Below are 19,290 nucleotides of genomic sequence, written 5' to 3' on the forward strand. Positions count from 1 at the left end.
CTGCCCTGGCCTTGCACCACTCCTGAAAACAGCTGGCATGTACAGCAGTGGCTCCACGTGCTGCCCCTCACATACAGGCACTGAGCCCACAGCTTCTACTGGCCACTGTTCCCTGTTATTGATCAATGGGAGCTGCAGGAGTGAAGTCTGCAGGCATGGACAGCGTGTGGAGACCCTTTGTTCTGCCTTCTCAGGGGCTGCAGGGACATGCCAGCCACTGACAGGAGCAGCAATTATCACAGGGATAATGACTCCAGCAATGACAGGTGAGGCATTTTAGAACTCACTACTCAAAGAATTAATTTAAACATAAGAGAGAAATGAAAATTATGAAATGCACAGACCAGTCAAAAACCAAAAATAATACACTTTGCAAGCAGGAAAAGAAGTAACAACACCACCCAATGTATGTGTTGTGTCAAGAGGTGAGAGGGAAGGACAGTGCGTGTTTCTGAGAATGACAAAGACACGCACAGTGTGTGAGAGTGACCGAGATTTGCATTGCCAAGCTCCACCCATCCCCTTCTCTCTATGTGGAGATAGGGTACTGAAGTAGAGTGAGGACGGACACCCTGACATCAGCACCCCCCTCCCATACCCTACACAGCAAGCAAGAGGCTCCCAGGGGGCAGCTCCAAGGCAGAGGGCAGGGGCAGCATGACAGTGTGTGTGTGGGGGGGGAGGGGAGAATAGGGGGGCAATTAAAGTGCCAGCATTTGATAGCTTCCTGTCCAAACCAGTCAGGATCCCCTGTCAGAGGCTCCAAGATCAACTGATAGATCCCGATCTACTGGTTGGTGACCACTGCTCTAACTCCTATTGCTCAGGCCCTCTAACGCTATTGGGAGAGTGTCAGAGGCACCATGTCACAATCCTTCCTGATGCTTTGCTCTTGCCATTTGCATAAAATGTGAACATCCAGAATTCATGGAATTAGCTCTGCAGAGACTCCTGATTCCTGCAATAACCATCCATTAATGTATGAAATCTAGTACATAGGTAGTCTAATTGTGTTTTTGAGGTGTCTGTCACAGTGCTAAACAAATATGGAATCAAACTCTGTGTGTGCCAAAAGAATTTTATGCCTGTAAACACTATAGAGTAAAAATGTTTCATTTCATGCGATACAGATTTTTGTGAGGGACATGGTCAAAGGATTTTTTTGAAAATCCAGTTAAAATATTTTTTAGTTTTCTTATATTCAACATTTCTTGATACACAAAAATAATCTGAGTAGGTTAGAGCCCGGATTTCACTTCAAAGAAGTCAGGATGATTTGTTCCTATTATAGCTTGTTATTTAGGGATTTTAAATATAATTTTTAATGATCTTTGCAATCATATCTCCTGGTATTGAAGTAAGGCTTTCAGACCTATATTTCAGAAGATCACCTGTATCAACTTATTAAAAGAGAGATAGGTTCCTGTAAGACATTTGCAACCTTCTAGCCCTCTGGTATAGTAGCTGATTTTAATAAGATGCATATTTTGCTAAGTCGCTTCATTCTTAAATTTCTTAAGAATTCTTGGGTGACTACTGTCTAGTCCTACTGACAGTATAGTCTATTTATTGTATTGATTTGTTACAGCACCTCTCACACTTCAGCCTCAGAGTCTCTCAATGTTCTCTTTGCTGCTCAACTCCTTGAAATATCACACCTCTAGGAAGGATGGTTCATGAATCATGATCCTGAAATCCTGTTGCATACAGGATTAATTAATGTATATTTACATTACCTACAGATATGACATCTACAGAGAAATCTCCTGATCTGTTGTAGCCCTTTCTGAAAAAGGTTTAACTCACCCTACAGGTCACACTAATGGCAAAAAGGTGAGGTGAAAATAACCGTAATAAACACCAAAATCTGTGCACTAGATAGTGTCATCTGCCTCTTCAGTATTTCCAATAATCTCTGATTAAGCAGAGTCTTCATACATAGATATCCAATAATTTTTGGCATTTTTTTGGTTTGTTTGTTTGTAAAGTTGGTCCTTATGGGTACGTCTACACTACAGCGCTAATTCGAACTAACTTAGTTTGAATTAGTTAATTCAAACTAAGCTAATTCGAACTAACGCGCCTAGAACTAAAAACTAGTTCAAATTAGCGTTTTGCTAATTCGAACTAGCATGTCCACATTAAGTGGACCCTGAACCGGGCTTAAGGATGGCCGGAAGCAGTGCCGGCAGGGCATCAGAGGAGGACTTAGAGTGTGGAGATGCTGTCTCAGGCTAGCCAAGGGCTGCGCTTAAAGGGTCCTGACCCCCACCCCGGACACACAGTTCTAAGGGGTGCCCCGCTTGCAAAGAAGTTCTGGCTTGGAGTGCCCGGAGTACCCACACTGGGCACATCACACCACTCGGCCATCAGCCCGGCTGCACTTGCCGCAGGCTGCCATCTGGGGAGAGGGTGTAATTGGGGGGCTGCAGGAGAGCTTCCACCCCCAGAAGCCCGCAGAGCCAGCCCAGTTGTCCCCATCGGGGGCTCGTACCCCATTCCTCCCTCACCTCCTTCCACTTACCCTTCCCTAGCCCCCCTTCTTATTGATGTACAAAATAAAGATAACGTTTCTTCCAACATTGACTCTGTCTTTATTGAAAAAAACTGGGGGAGACCTTCTTCCACGTACCCTTCCTTAGCCCCTTTTCTTGATGTACAAAATAAAGGAAATTGTGTTCAAAAATGGAATCTGTCTTTATTGAACAAAACTGGGGGAGACTGGGAAAAGGAGGTGGGAGAGGGGAAGAGAGAGGCTGGGAGAGGGGAGGGCAACTAAAATGATCAGGGGTTGGGAACAGGTCCCATATGAAGAGAGGCTAAAGAGACTGGGACTTTTCAGTTTAGAAAAGAGGAGATGGAGGGGGGACAGGATAGAGGTCTCTAAAAGCAGGAGTTGGGTGGAGAGGGTGCATACAGAAAAGTTCTTCATTAGTTCCCATAAAGAAGGACTAGAGGACACCAAAGAAAAGGAATGGGTAGCAGGCTTCAAACTAGTAACAGAAAATTGTTCTTCACAAAGCAAAGAGTCAACCTGTGGAACTCCTTGCTGCAGGAGGCTGTGAAGGCTACAACTAGAACAGAGTTTAATGGGAAGTGAGATCAAGTCATGGAGGTTGGGTCCATGGAGTGCTATTAGCCAGGGGGTAGGAGTGGTGTCCCTGCCCAAAGTTTGTGGAAGGCTGGAGAGGGATGGCATGAGAGAAATGGCTTGGTCACTGTCTTCGGTCCATCCCCTCCAGGGTCCCTAGGGTTGGCCGCTGTCGGCAGACAGGCTACTGGGCTAGATGGACCTTTGGTCTGACCCAGTATGAACATTCTAAGCTCAGGGCTCAGGGTCGGGGGTCTCAGTGGACCCCCTTGATTTTCATGCACACCTGCTCCCTGGTGGCCAGGCTGGCAGCTCTCCTGCCCTAGCCAGCCTCTTTCCTGTGCCTAGTGCGGAGATCGTGGACGAGGTCCACGATGTCCGCACTAGCCCAGGCGGGTGCCCGCCTCTTGCGGTCCCAGGCAAGCTCCCGGGAGCCGCCAGCGTGGTCCCGGGAAGAGCGGGAGGGCTGGGAGGCATCGGGTGGCTGGCTCGAGCCGTGCCAGGTGCAGGGTCTGCTGGCTGGGTGCTGGCAGGCTTGCACCTGGCACGGGCACCGTAGCCAGCCCGTGCCCTTTAAGGGGGCTGGGGCCGGGAGGGGGGCAGACGAGTTTCCCTGGTGTTGGCCAGAGTGGCCACCAGGGAAACCTGGGGAGGGCTAGCCTCCCATTAGTTCGAATTAAGGGGCTACACAGCCCTTAATTCGAACTAGTAAGTTCGAACTAGGCTTAATCCTCGTAAAATGAGGATTACCTAGTTCGAACTAAGCGCTCCGCTAGTTTGAATTAAGTTTGAACTAACGGAGTGCTAGTGTAGCGCCTATGAAAGTTAGTTCGAACTAACATCCGTTAGTTCGAATTAACTTTGTAGTGTAGACATACCCTTTGAAATTGAGGGATGGGTATAGTGACTTAGAGGCAGTTAGTTATGTAAATAGGTATGTGTGCAGTATTTCACTTAAAGCATATCAGTCAGGATATACAACACATCTCATATTCAATCTTACATCTTTCTTGAACAAACATTGTGTCAGTTTTGCCAATTTGCAAAGAAATGTGGAAACCATGACTATATCTATTAAGAAAGAGGCTAAGACCATCTAATTTGATTTCTGTTCAAATCAATCAGATTTATAAAAATAACCCAAGAAAATATATAGAAAACGCACCTCCATCTATACATGAAGGTTTAATGTTAACTGTTTGAATTACCTCTAATTCCCTTCAGTCTCCTCTCCTGTTCACAACTCTGCTCCTCTTTCCAGGTGTACTTTTCACCTAGAACTACTACCTCTTTTTGCCCCAAAACAAATTTTTCTTCAAAATGCAATTATTTTGGATGTCTTTTTATTATTAGACAGCTATTCCTGGCTGTCACTCAGCCTACTTATTTGGCTAAAGATGTACCAGATAGTCCCAGAAATCTAACAATTTTCATGTTCATTTTTCACGATTCACATTATAATCCTTAACATCAGGAACCTTTTATTTACTTTTCAAAATTCTTTCTCACAATTCATGCAACTAACTCATAGATTAGAAAGAGTCAGGCAACCTTAACTTAATAGTTTTTATAATAGTTCCTGCTAAAATAGCGTGTTTAATTTCCTGGCTTTAATCAAATATACAACCCATAAAATGACCATCAGGCAAAGATCAGGTCAACCATTATATCTATTGTAATATATTTTTTTATAGAATCTTTGCTCTGTCCTGCTGTCTTTTCACATAGAGAATTTCTTATTGAAATCATAAAGACACAAAAACATCCTTAATGCTCATGCCAACCTCTCACTTTCTATGCAATGTAACCTTCAATTTTAGTCTGTAAGAAGTAGTCTTATATAAATCGGCTTTAAACAACTTCGAATACGTTTGTAGAAGCTCTCAGACATCTTCTATTTCAAGAAAGTTCTGGTATTAGACAATTTATATGTAGAGTATAATAAATGTGTATTTCTGCACAGTGATTTTATGACTGATATAAAATATTTTTCAGCAATATTCTATTCTATGATAGTTCCAGAGTTTGGAGCATAGGAAGTTTGTGCATATAATTTATATATCTAACAGCACTTGTACCTTGACTGATCTCTCTCCAATACGTACATTTTTGATACCCAAATTGTCCAGTTATGTGATTTCTTTTTATTGTATGTGGCTTTAATAAAATAGAAGCATTTGAATTTTTGGATGCTGCTTAGTTTCAATAAATGAGTATGCAATAACTGAAAAATTAAAGGAATAGTAGTATTGTAGGAAGAAGTAATTGATAAAGTCAACATTTTACATTGGAACAGGTTTTGTTCTGTTGTAAAAAAAAAATTAAAGCAATCTTTTACATTTCCCCCAAGGTGATATTCAAGGTGCAGTTTAAGTGTTTGCCTGGGAATATGCTAGAAACATTTTTGAAAAGTAGGGAATTACTCAGTGAGGGGAGTCAGTGAGGAGCTTGTAAATGGTGCAGGTTCTTCAGCAGAGCACTGGAGCTGCACAGAGATTGCTTTCTAGCTTTGGAATTCTGCAGGAGTAGAACTCAATCCTTCATAGATCACTGCCATCTTCTAATGTATCTCTGTCTCCTTGGGTTGCTTCCCGGTAAGCTGTTTGTGCCATGTATAATGCATTCATGCTTGCTCATCTAAGAGCACATCTTGGTGTGGTACCTTACTATTGGAGCCTGGTGTCTTGGTCAAATGAATTTTAAGCTCCATACCTCAGGCACTATGTGACCAGCTTCACAAGAGTTCTGCTCATAAACTCTGTGTGACTTGAACTTTTTCCTTCTCTAGCTGCCAAGCTCCACTGGAGTTTGTGTGGGGTTTCAGAGTTCTTCTGGAAAAAACCTGGTCTCCTGTGAAGTGTTGGAAAGTGGATAGGAGGCAACAGGAATCAGGAGAGAGACTGTACAAGGGGAGAAGCATGGGGGAATGGAACAGCCACTGAGATTATGCCAGAGTTTTTGGTGAACAATACAAAGTCAGTAAGACCTCCTGCAGACTTTCTGAAAGCTATAAGGACTCCCAGCACACCTTAGAGAAGCAGCTGGTCATTTTGACATACTCAATTCACTAGCAAACAACTTGCCAAATATGCTATCTCAAAATAGGTCTATACCTTAGATCTTGCCAAGATTCACAGAAAAGCTCATTTAAAGTTTCTAGACAACTCATTTTGCAGACAAAAAAGAAATTACAGGAGTTTTCAAAGCATTTAGAATGACCTATTTTTTCCACGTCATATATCTCAATGATAGCTTGTTGGAAATCAGCTCCAATTTTATAAAAATTATCTCCTTGCTACAGACCACACATGAAAAATTTCATGCCCAAAGGAACTTCCCTGAGAATTTCAGAAAAGGGGCCAAGAGCAGGTATAGAATTTAGTTTCAGCTTTCACTCTGGAGAAACTTCTGACATCTCCATGCCAGTATTTTTATTTTTTACTTGCTTTTATTGCCACAGCTAGGAAAGCCTTTAATTGTATTCTAGCAATTGATTCTGTTTCCCCTCAAAGATACTTGGCCTTTGCAATGTCTTCTCTTTTGTTTCATGCTTTGTAATAGCATGTGTACATCCCTCCTTTTTTCTTCACTTCTCTTCATTCTCTTCAACATTCTTTGCAGTAGCACCAGAAGTTAGAGATGCTACTGTAGTGATGCCTATTTGAAATCATGGTCCTGAAGTAGGGAGCCAAGGCCTGTGATTCTACCAATTTAACCTCTACCAGAAGTGGCTCTGCTTAACAAATGAAATGGGAAGCGCTATATTAAATGTGCTTTCTTACCTTAGTCCCTTGACAAAAAAGCCTCTAGAAAAATATTGGTGTACCAACATTCTTACTTTTTTAATCTTTGATTTTACTGTTAGTGAATTCAGTCCATGTGAAAGCTGCTACATTGACAGTCCAGGGAACTAAAGGTCTTGGTTTATTTATCTAACCGATACAGTCTGGGCTGTCTGCAATGAAAGCTTCTTTAAATGTGCCCTGCATGCTCCCCATTGGTGTTGTTTCAACCCTGCCAACACAGTTCAGTTTTCATGTTCATTTAAAACCTGGTCTTGTCACTGAGACAGCCAACAAGGGTGTCAATTTGTGCTAACTGTGATTTAGTTTTGTGATGTGGACTACTGTCCACTAGGAACTAGAACTAGCCCACACTCTGATTTTATGTGGATTGCCAAATTACCAACCTGAGCTAGATTCAGTGACAATTTAGAGGTGCCCATACTCTTAAGTCTTCCAGTCCTCTTTATTTCTACATCAGCATATCAGTAACAGGAGTGCTACTTATTTAAAACCCCAAAAGAGTGAAGTTGATCTTTTATTGAGAGCCGTACATATGCTTCTCCTTTATTTGCATATATATAGTGTAAGTTTACACATCATTTTATAAACACAGGCAAATTCTGCTCTCCATTGCACCAGTATATCCAAAGTAACTCTTCTAAAGCCTTTGGAGGTATTCTAGAGCAGGGGTGAGGGACTTCTTCGGGTGAGGAGCCTCTGACCCACAGAAAATCAGATGGGCAGGCGATAATGGGGGCTGGAATGCCAGATTGGGCTCCCCAGTGCTGTGGGGGGAGGAGCCCTGAGCCCCAGGGGCTGGATCCAGACAAGCCAGGGATCATATCTTGTCCCTGGGCCTTAGGTTCTCCACCCCTGTTCTAGAGAGATCAGTGTATGAGTAGGCAGAATATGCTATAATGGACTTTTCTATACTGGGAATTTTCAGCAGTGCTAGCAATGATGGATGTGTTAGTGAACGTATTTTAATTTCAGATTCCATAATGCACCTTTTTCAGTGGACAATCAATTAAAAACATGTTAGTGTTGTATATTACTGATATTAATTTTTTGTTGACTGTGGCAAATTCTTGGGACTTAAAACACTATTAACCAATTATTGTTGATAAAATGTGAAAAGGTGTTATTTCTGTTATGGATATAAAGTAGGGAGAGAACGGGTGCTTCTACACAGCACTTATTTCGAAATAGAGCACTCTTCCTCTGACTTCCCTTATTCCTCATACAATGAGGGTTACGGGAGTTGGAGTAAGAAGTCCTCCAGCGTGACAGTATTTCGATTATTTCGAAATAACTGCCTGCTGTGTAGATGCGGACACAGGGTACGTCTACACTACAGCGCTAGTTCGAACTAACTTAGTTCGAATTAGTTAATTCGAACTAAGCTAATTCGAACTAACGCGTCTAGAACTAAAAACTAGTTCGAATTAGCGTTTTGCTAATTCGAACGAGCAAGTCCACATTGAGTGGACTCTGAACAGGGCTTAAGGATGGCCGGAAGCAGTGCCGGCAGGGCATAAAAGGAGGACTTAGAGCATGGAGATGCTGTCTCAGGCTAGCCGAGGGCTGCGCTTAAAGGGTCCCGACCCCCACCCCGGACACACAGTTCTAAGGGGTGCCCCGCTTGCAAAGAAGTTCTGGCTTGGAGTGCCCGGAGTACCCACACTGGGCACATCACAGCACTCGGCCATCAGCCCGGCTGCACTTGCCGCAGGCTGCCATCTGGGGAGACGGGGCAATCGGGGGGCTGCAGGAGAGCTTCCACCCCCAGAAGCCCGCAGAGCCAGCCCAGTCCTCCCCATCGGGGGCTCGTACCCCATTCCTCCCTCTCCTCCTTCCACTTACCCTTCCCTAGCCCCCCTTCTTATTGATGTACAAAATAAAGATAACGTTTCTCCCAACATTGACTCTGTCTTTATTGAACAAAACTGGGGGAGACTGGGAAAAGGAGGTGGGAGAGGGGAAGAGAAAGGCTGGGAGAAGGGAGGGCAACTAACATGATCAGGGGTTGGGAACAGGTCCCAGATGAAGAAAGGCTACAGAGACTGGGACTGTTCAGCTTAGAAAAGAGGATACGGAGGGGGGACAGGATAGAGGTCTCTAAAAGCAGGGGTTGGGTGGAGAGGGTGCATTCATAAAAGTTCTTCCTGAGTTCCCATAAAGAAGGACTAGAGGACACCAAAGGAAAGGAATGGGTAGCAGGCTTCAAACTAGTAAGAGAAAGTTGTTCTCCTTCACAAAGCAAATAGTTAACCTGCGGAACTCCTTGCTGCAGGAGGCTGTGAAGGCTAGAACTGGAACAGAGTTTAAAGGGACGTGAGATCAAGTCATGGAGGTTGGGTCCATGGAGTGCTATTAGCCAGGGGGTAGGAGTGGTGTCCCTGCCCAAAGTTTGTGGAAGGCTGGAGAGGGATGGCACGAGACAAATGGCTTGGTCACTGTCTTCGGTCCATCCCCTCCAGGGTCCCTAGGGTTGGCCGCTGTCGGCAGACAGGCTACTGGGCTAGATGGACCTTTGGTCTGACTCAGTATGAACATTCTAAGCTCAGGGCTCAGGGTCGGGGGTCTCAGTGGACCCCCTTGATTTTCATGCACACCTGCTCCTGGGTGGCCAGGCTGGCAGCTCTCCTGCCCTAGCCGGCCACTTTCCTGTGCCTAGTGCGGAGATCGTGGACAAGGTCCACGATGGCCGCACTAGCCCAGGAAGGTGCCCGCCTCTTGCGGTCCAGGGCAAGCTCCCGGGAGCCGCCAGCCTGGTCCCGGGAAGAGGGGGTGGGCTGGGGGGCATCGGGTGGGTGGCTCTGTGCCGTTCCAGGTACAGGGTCTGCTGGCTGGGTGCTGGCAGGCTTGCACCTGGCACGGGCACCGTAGCCAGCCCGTGCCCCTTTAAGGGGTCCGGGGCCGGGAGGGGGGCATAGAGTTTCCCTGGTGTTGGCCAGAGTGGCCACCAGGGAAACCTGGGGAGGGCTAGCCTCCCACTAGTTCGAACTAAAGGGCTACACAGCCCTTAGTTCGAACTAGCTAGTTCGAACTAGGCGTTAGTCCTCGTAAAATGAGGTTTACCTAGTTCAAACTAAGCGCTCCGTTAGTTCGAATTAAGTTCGAACTAACGGAGCGCTAGTGTAGCGCCTAGGAAAGTTAGTTCAAACTAACGTCCATTAGTAGTGTAGACATACCCTAAGTTATTTTGAAATAATGTTGCTGTGTAGACATACCCTATTTGGCCCACGGACTGTCAACAAAAGGCCACCAATAAAATGGGAATTATTACAAATAATCCTACAGATATGAGGAACTTTAAAAGCAACAATAATGTTTGATTCCTAAGGAAGCTTAGGAGATGAAGCAATCAAATGAATGTAAGAAAACATTGTCACAGCAGCTTCTGCAAAGTATTAATGTCACTGCTCACCCAAGCAAGGTTTGGCCTCATTTTTAAACCTTAAAATTTGGCAAATGGATGAGCAAGTTAATATGTTTAGGCTTGAAATTAATATGATCACACAAATTATTACAGAACCAAAATCTACTTGCTCCACAATAGTAGTTGTTTCATTCAGTGCAAAATGATATTGTTTAGATAGCAAAATTCCAGATAAGAGAAATAATTATGAATAAAAATTAAATATTTCTGCATAGAACATATTGTGGTAAAAGTTAATTTTCTTCATATAAAAATGATTTCCACCAAAACAATCTCTTTTATATAGCTAATATATATATAAATGAATATTTTAAAATTTTGGCACATTCTAAGTCTATCGCTCATTTTGCAAGTCAGACCCACTCCCATTGAAATCAGTGGAAGCTGAAAAGTTTGGGCATGCTGTTTGATCTATTGAATTCCACCCTGTATAAAAATAGTATCAGTCAGGCACCATCTTGCAGTCCTCAAGATGGTAGAACTCTCCGTGTTTCCCAGGTTGCATATTAAAGATGAAAGTGTAAAAATCAGAGTTACTGAGAAAGTGTGATCTTGGCTTTAGGTTTGTATTTTCTTTTATATTCATCAAGGGCAACCCCAAAAGTTCTAATCTGGGTTCTATTCTCTGATATTTGTCTTGGAGAAGCAAATGACCTTATAATTAATATTGGGACTTCTGTCTCTCATTTCAACATATTAATTGTATGGGTTAGTGGAAAGTGACATTCCTGGGCATTATATTGGAACTGCTTTTTGGCAGAAACAGATTTTGTTTGATTTTTCAGTCCTTATGATTCTGATATAGTAGGATTGATTCTGAAATAGAGGAGTCTTTCACCAAACTGATTCACCTTTTTGAATACTAGTATAACTAAAATTATACTTTCTCCAAAACTTAAATGTACAATTTTCAGAGCAAAAAAATGTTCCAAGCCAGCAAGTTATTATCAGTGGAGAAGAATTTGAGAGCTCTTTCAAATTGCTAATTGCTGAGGCCAAGTGATATTTTCTAAGGCTGTCAAATGCAATATCCCTAGAGATCAAATTACTCACCAACAATGACAGCAATGACGGTGAAGAGCACAAAAGCATTCCTCAATAGGTAACTTTTAACATCATCCTTAGTTATGCTCTGCACTTTCTTTTTTGCCTTGAGTGTACGTTTCCGGACTCCCTGCTGAAAGCGCTCCATCCTATTTCCAGATCTTGGATCTTCTCCGTTACTTTTAGTCATCTATATTTTGAAAAGTGATTTCTTCTATTACAATTTACGGCTCTTAAAATCTCCCCAGAAAGACAGCCTACCCTCTTCCTTGGGAAGTGCAGGAGGAAGCTAGAAGACAAAATATAACAAATAATTACAACGAGTTAAACTTTCAGAGACATGATCAGTCAAATCTGCACATGTAGACAAATATTAGTCATATAAAAATCAGGCTTAGGTTATGTAGATTATCCAATTAGTTGATTGCAATATATGGTAAATAGCTGCAATGTTTGGTAGAAACTTGATTTGAAAGTACAGATTTTGTTCAAACTTGTCTTTCTGTATTTGCAGGGAATGGTCTTGATTCTTCTTTCACACTGTTACAAATGAGGTGTAACTTCACAGCTGTCAATGGAGTTACAATCATGTAAAACAGATGTCATGGGAGAATCGGATACTCTATATCTTTAACTATTGATCAAGCTTCATTTTTACCTATCTAGCAGGCATTTATTTATCCAAATGGAATCTGTTTATCCCACCTTTCAAATTAAATGTCTGATAAATAATATCTTTTAAAGTCATACCATTCAGAATTTTATGTATTTCAGATGTTTTTAAATTTTAATGCTTTGTTCTACACTAATTTCTCTCCTGTTCCATGGAAAAAGACAGCAGGAATAGTTTATCTCTTTACTTACTACTCAAAAGTTTATCTCTTTACTTACTACTCAAAAGGAGTTTCATCTTTGAAACTCACTTCAAAGATGAATGTTACTATGCTACTCTGAACACATCTCTAAAACATCAAAAGATGCAATTCAGTTAGCTTGTCATTTTAAGTTTGTTGCAAAACATTATCTTGTAGTGTGAATTTGTATTGACTGGCAAAGAATTGATATGTTCTGATAAAAATCACATTACAGATTTGGCTTTAAAATTAAAAAAAGCTTTCATTTCTTGGGGGGAGGAGTCACAAATTCATGAATGGGTATAGCTGGCTGCAGCACTGAAATCTATTCTCAATTATATAGATCGTTTACATCTGCCTTGCTACATCTATTATCTAATTAGTTTTGCAGAAAGCATTTAGAAAGTTCAAGTTTTAGAAGTCAGATGATTGAAGGGGCTATCATGTTATTTAAAGGTAAGAGAATATTTTAATGAGATTTGGTCTTCTTTTGGAGTTAAATATATGGTTTAAAAACTAGTATGTTAATATACCATTCGCCTTGGATTTTAACATGCTGTAATATTGTTTTTAACAAGATTGCATGTACACACACATTTTCTATTCTCCCTCCCCTATCTCACCTCTTTCCTTTATTTTTTAAAAAAATTGTATTTTCAATTGGAAAAGCTATAATAGTTAATAAGTCTTTTCTTAATTGGCTGTAGAGTGGGGGAAAAGTTCTTAGGCTGAACTAAATATTTAAACTATTATGTACAGTATTTTTGATTTTGGAAGTATGACTGCTGTGTATATGAATGAATTTTTCTTTGGAAATTTAGTCTGAAACATTTTATAACAAGCTTATAGATTCACTCCACCTCTTTGTCCATCCAGGACCACCAAAATATTATCCCAGCCTACCCTTTATTAAGTAAGTTTAAGTTAAAAAAACAATTCAGTGTACCCCCAAAGAATCATTATATCAAATTACCTAGAAAAGTATTTTAGAGGAAAAGAATGAAAAGTGAGAAATGCCAGCAAAATAAACAAGCTCACCTTCTCAAATTCTGCAATGATCCAAGCACAAAAGGCAACCAATAAGGTAAATTTCCCAGTTGGTACAATAGAGGTGAAAAATTCAGTGAGCGAGAGAAGGAGAAGACTGACAATATTCATGTGCTCTAGATACAGCAACTTACTATCACTGTAACTTAAGAAAAGGGGAGGAGACTATTAATCCAACTCAGGGGAAAAAATAAAAAACACAACTGAAGGGGGGAGAGCTGAGCTTCTGGAATATTGATTAGTCTTGGCCAGTAAAAACAGGGTTGCTTTCTTTGTTTTTCCCCTTTAGACCACTTTCACGCTTTGTCAGTTCAGCTTCATTAGAAATGCAAAATCAGGATTCAGGAAGCATTGAAGAATGACACACAACAGAGAAGGCTGGAAGTTTTTGTGATTAGATATTCCAAAAACCAGGAGTCTGTAAAAATGAAACATAATTAAATAACATTATTCCATTACCTTTAAAAGAAAAGATGAGCTATCTGAGGATGTTAGTCTACTATAAGAAGTGTTTTAGTTTGCAGTTGCAAGGTATTTTCTAATCCTTAATGCCAGTTATTTAAGGAAGCATCTAGGATAGAGAAACAGCTTTACATCTCTCAGGAGTAACTGGAACACTATCCAGAATAGATCAAAATATGATGAGATACAGTTCTTGATAGTTTTCTTGTAGTTACTCAAAAAGCAAGATGAGGCTTGTCTGTAGTTCAGTAATTTAAACTCTTTCAGAGTAAGCCCAGTTCAGCAAAGATTGTCTCAACAGCGCAGTGTGTGAATAACAAAGGAAAAGCTCCAAACATTCAGCTTTTTCCTAAAAAGAAGTTGTCTTTTTTTTTATTTAACGGTTTGCACCATTGGTAGAATTTGGAGGCGGGGGAAGGAAGGAAAAGCATCTTGTACCTCTTCAGAATATGAATTTTGAGTTTAAATTCTGGTTGAATCACAGATATATGACAGGTGATAAATCATGTTGTTTAAATATTGTAGGCTAACATTTTAGCATATCTTTTTATGAGATTCCTGAGCTTTGACACCGTATTGAGATTTATAAGATGAAAAGTGTGAAATATGTTTTGTACTAGGTACTAATATTACTAGCTCTATTTCAGAGAACAGGACTTTGAGTTAATAAGCTTTCTGTAAAAAAGAAAAAATTTACCACATCACAATCATTATAAAAACTAGACATAATTAGGATAAACTTAGAGAACAAATTGAATTTGGTTGGATTAAAATTATTTGCCAAAAAACACACAATGATTTTGCTTTCTTATCCAGGGAATAAATCTGTGTTCACTATGTATACTCTGCCTGATTTCAGCTGTTTTCTTTAAAAAAAATTATCTAAAAAGATCTCTATCAAAACCAGATAGAGTCTATGTACAGTTGCTGTCTACCCTGCTTAACAATGTTGCTTTTAGACACACAGAATATTGGATTAAAGAACATCTGCAGTCAATTTAGGTCCAAATTCTGAGTAAAGACTCAAGAATCTGATGAGCAAAGAAAACAAATATAAAAATTGAATTCATTTTGAACTGCCAATGAATTGGATGAATGCATATATCGTTTATTCAATTAAAATTGTCTTACCTACTATGTTAATTACAATCACTTGCTCTTTTTGACAGCTTATATTGTTGCATATTTAATAGCAATTTCTTCTCTTTAACAGTACCTGCTGTACTTTACATTCCTGCCTAAGGGGTCCTACTTATCCCATCAGTTAACAGAATGGTATTTTTCATGATGCAGTTTTTAAATGCTTTTGACATGTAGCCTGAAACTGGGATATGACCTTTTAGATGACCTGTGAGCCTTAGTGATCTGCTTGTTTGATTTTTCCCTTGAAGGCTAGCAAACTTTCTGTGGATTTTCCCAAATAAGGGCTTGATCCTGCCCTCATTGAAATCAATGGTAAAGCTCCCATTGAGTTGAGTGAGAGAGGATTAGTTATTAAATCAAGTGATTTTCATGTATTTCTTTATTTAGTTTCCTACAGATATTATGACAATGTAGTATTTTCTTGTGGAAGGAAATGAATTTAGCGGCTGAATCAGGACACCTCGGGCAGAGCAGCTGGGGTGCTGCCGGGTTGGTCCGGAGCGGTGCTGCGGGACCAACCCGGCGGTGCTGCGGGACCAACCCGGCCCCCCAGCTGCTCTACCCCAGAGTTAGGCAAGAAAAGCCTGGTCTGCTGGGGGGAGGCACTAGCTGCACCCCCCCACCCCCAGCAGACCAGGGGGACAGGAGCAAAGCCGCGGAGCACGCCCGCAGCGGGACAGCCCGAGCGCGCCTGGGCTGTCCTGCTGGGGGCGTGCTCCAAGGCTTTGCTCCCCGTCTCCCTGCAGACCAGGGAGACGGAGAGCAAAGCCGCTGAGCACGCCCGCAGCGGGCGTGCTCCGCGGCTTTGCTCCTGTCCCCCTGGTCTGCTGGGGGGTTCCAGCAAAGCCGCTGGACCCCCCCAGCAGACCAGGGACACCAGAGCAAAGCCGCTGCCTGGGTGGCTTTGCTCGTTTGCCCGGGAGCAAAGCCGCCCAGGCGGCGGCTTTGCTCGGGTGTCCCTGGTCTGCTGGGGGGGTCCAGTAGCTTTGCTGGACCCCCCCAGCAGACCAGGGGGACAGGAGGAAAGCCGCCCAGCTTTGCTGGACCCCCTCAGCAGACCAGGGAGACCGGGAGAAGCTTTTCTCGCCCCGGAGGACACGGGTGGCGACCCGCCGCCCGTGAGCTCCGGGGCGAGAAAAGCCCCGTTCGTAAGTGCGGATCCGACATAAGTCGGATCCGCGTAAGTCGGGGACTGCCTGTAGATCCAACTATTACACAATAACCAAGCCAATCCAGCTGTAGAAAATGTAACAGGTATAAATTAAGTAATAAACAATAACTTCAATATGTCCAGTTTCATTGTTTGGATGATGATACATGTAACACAGATGAGTGCATTAATCCCAGCTGAAATATGTGTTTAAGCATATACTGTGAACATATTCTTACCTGTAAGCAAATGAACATTGTATGCTAATGCACAAAAGTTCTGGTGGTTTAGACACACTCATGAATAGCCTATCAACATGTTACTTAATTCTGACATGTAATAGACATGCCAGCATCTGTCTGTGGCTTGTGCCAGGTCCATGCTTTTACAAGTTTGCTGTCACACCAGGAAAAGAATGTGTAACCATTACCATTCCTGAAGGAGTTGTTTCAAACCCTCTCCTGTCCTTATTATTTAGTTGTATGTGGTAAAGAAAATTCAAAAAATCTGGTATGGAAATATCACAATAACTTGTTCTCATATATATGATATATCCTTCCTTTCATCAAAGTAGGATACAACGCGCTTAGCACTCATCTACAGGCTTCTGATCTCATCCCCATTCCCTAAATCACACTCCCTTCCATGTTGTGACAACAATCTCTCCTTATATATTTTGGCAGTTTTATATCCACTCTAAGCTTAGGTCTACACTACACTAGGTACATCGGCTTACAGTACGCCATCCAGCTACGCAAAATGTGAAGCTGGATTCAGCTTACCTTAAGCTAAGCCACTGCAGTGTCTACACTGCGGGATGCTGATGGGAGCACATGCTTCCGTCAGCTTCCCTTACTGCTCGCAGAATGAGGAGTACCAGCTGCTGGCAGGGGCTTCCCTCAGCATTTGATTTGGGGGGGTCTACACTAGACCCGCTAAATCAAATGCTAGAAGATTGCCCTCCAGAGGGTCAATGTTTCCCATAGTGCAGATGTACCCTAGGTGAGATAATATAGGGGGTAGGATTTTTTTCAAGGTTTAATCTGGTTGGAAAAATTAGGGATTTTTTTTTCATCCAAACCAGTTCATCCATCTTGGCTTATCACAAGGGATACTAATGTATCTGATTTTTGGCTGAACATATGTGAAAAATGTATCATACTTGTGATTAAGGGCCAAATTCTCATCCAGTTATAGCCGATGGCAAAATTCTTACTAAAAGCAGTGAGACCTGAAGATGGCCCTTTACTCATATGTACTCCACACACCTTTAAGACTGTTTGTTTGCAAAGCCAACCTAATTCTTTCTAATGATTTATTCTGTTTCTAAACAAATGCTTTAGTGGTGCTACTTCTACAGATTGCCCAGGAAAGAATGAACCAAGCAATACAATTCATACAGGAAAAAAACCCCAAGACTAAGCTTACAATAGAACCATTCTGAGTTTTCTTTCCTGGATAGGAGGTACTGTATGATCATATTTGAAAACATGACATGTCCCCTAACAAGGTGTAATTACATACAGAGAAAAGTATATGAAATTTACCTAAACTATCCTATGTCTTATTATTGAAAACACATCATTGCAGAGATAATTAAGTTATGGATACGTGCTAGTCTTGTTTCACATAAGGATTGCTTTAACTTACTAAATAAAGAGGATGTCATAAAAATACTGTACTGACATTTGCCAGTTTTTTACCAGACAGTTATTGCAGCTATCAGCTATAGCTCAGATGACACTGTGTGGTAACTGTTGGCAAATGCTGACTCTTTAATGTTAGTTGTATGTTATGTGATTTTAGAGCTCCAATTCTGACATGTAATAGACATGCCTGCATCTGTCTGTGGCTTGTGCCAGGTCCATGCTTTTACAAGTTTGCTGTCACACCAGGAAAAGAATGTATAACCATTACCATTCCTGAAGGAGTTGTTTCAAACCCTCTCCTGTCCTTATTATTTAGTTGTATGTGGTAAAGGAAATTCAATATTTCCCTCTATTGTATAAGTAAAGATAACAAATTCCTATTTGTGGTATTTTTGATGGGTGCTTATCAACAGTAGTGCAAAATGATGCTATCAAACAGCATCTCCTTTAACCAAATGTATGAATGTGTTTGAAATCCTGCATTCCTCCTCCCACTCATGTCATCATACAGGGCTAGATTGTGTTCTGCTTGTTAATATAAGGGAGCAAGGATCCTTTCAGATACTGCAGCATGATCCAGTGCATGAATCCTTTGGTACACCATAGCAGGCCTCAGCAAAAACATGAGGGACTAGACTTCTCAACCTGAGAACACCTGTTTAATAATTTGTTTGCAGATTTCTCATAGGATTAGTAGCAGATAATGTGAATTTCCTGGATCTTGCTGCTCACGGTCCTATTTTGGGTATCCCCCTACCATTGGGATACAGAGACAGGAGACCTATGATGTAGTCACTTTTCAGAATGGAGAGATGTAACCAGTGGTGTCCTCCCAAGGGTCTGTACTGGGACCAATCCTATTCAACATTTTTATAAATGATCTGGAGAAAAGGGTATACAGTAAGGTGGAAAAATTTGCAGATGATACCAAACTGCTCAAGATAGTTAAGAAAAAAGCAGACTGTAAAGAGGCTCAAAAGGATCTCACAAAACTAGGTGACTGGCCAACAACATGGCAAATGAATTTAATGTTGATAAATGCAAAGCATTTCACATTGGAAAGAAATAATCCCACCTATACATACAAAATCATGGAGACTAATTTATCTATAACCACTCATGAGAGAGATTTTGGAGTAATTGTGGATAGTTCTCTGAAAACCATATGAATCCATGGTATAGTTTCACTCAAAAAATATATATTGGCTTTGGAAAAGATTCAGAAAAGGGCAACAAAAATGATTAGGCATTTGGAATGCCTGCCATACAAAGAGAGGTGAAAAGACAGATTTTTCATCTTAGAAAAGAGGAGACTAAGGGGGGATATGATAGAGGTCTATAAAATCATGACAAGTATGGAGAAAATGAATATGGAAAAGTTATTTATTTGTTCCCATAACATAAGAACTAGGGGATCACCAAATAAAATTAATAAGTAGCAAGTTTAAAACAAACAAAAGGAAGTTTTTCTTCACACAGCATGCAGTAAACCTGTGGAACTCCTTGCCAGGGAAAGTTGTGAAGACTAAGATTTTTAACAGGGTTCAAGAAAGAACTAGATAAATTCATAGAGGTTAGGTCCATCAGTACTTATTAGTGAGGATGAGTAGGAATGGTGTCCCT

The 19,290-nt window shown here is 41.4% G+C and overlaps 1 protein-coding gene across 1 annotated transcript in view; it reads right to left on the bottom strand.

Moving 5' to 3' along the window:
* Positions 1-13,848, bottom strand: part of SLC1A3 (solute carrier family 1 member 3) — an 88,991-nt gene extending 75,143 nt beyond the window's left edge. The window contains exons 1-2 of the mRNA XM_075932532.2: positions 13,255-13,848; positions 11,372-11,651 (exon numbers count right to left, since the gene is read on the bottom strand). Of these exons, the coding sequence (XP_075788647.1) occupies positions 11,372-11,552 (181 nt within the window). The 5' untranslated portion in view covers positions 11,553-11,651; positions 13,255-13,848. The remainder of the gene's footprint in view (positions 1-11,371; positions 11,652-13,254) is intronic.
* Positions 13,849-19,290: the final 5,442 nt, after the last annotated feature.

This window comes from Pelodiscus sinensis, chromosome 6, assembly GCF_052426305.1.
Source record: "Pelodiscus sinensis isolate ZL-2025 chromosome 6, ASM5242630v1, whole genome shotgun sequence".
In the NCBI taxonomy this organism is placed as follows: Eukaryota; Metazoa; Chordata; order Testudines; family Trionychidae; genus Pelodiscus; species Pelodiscus sinensis.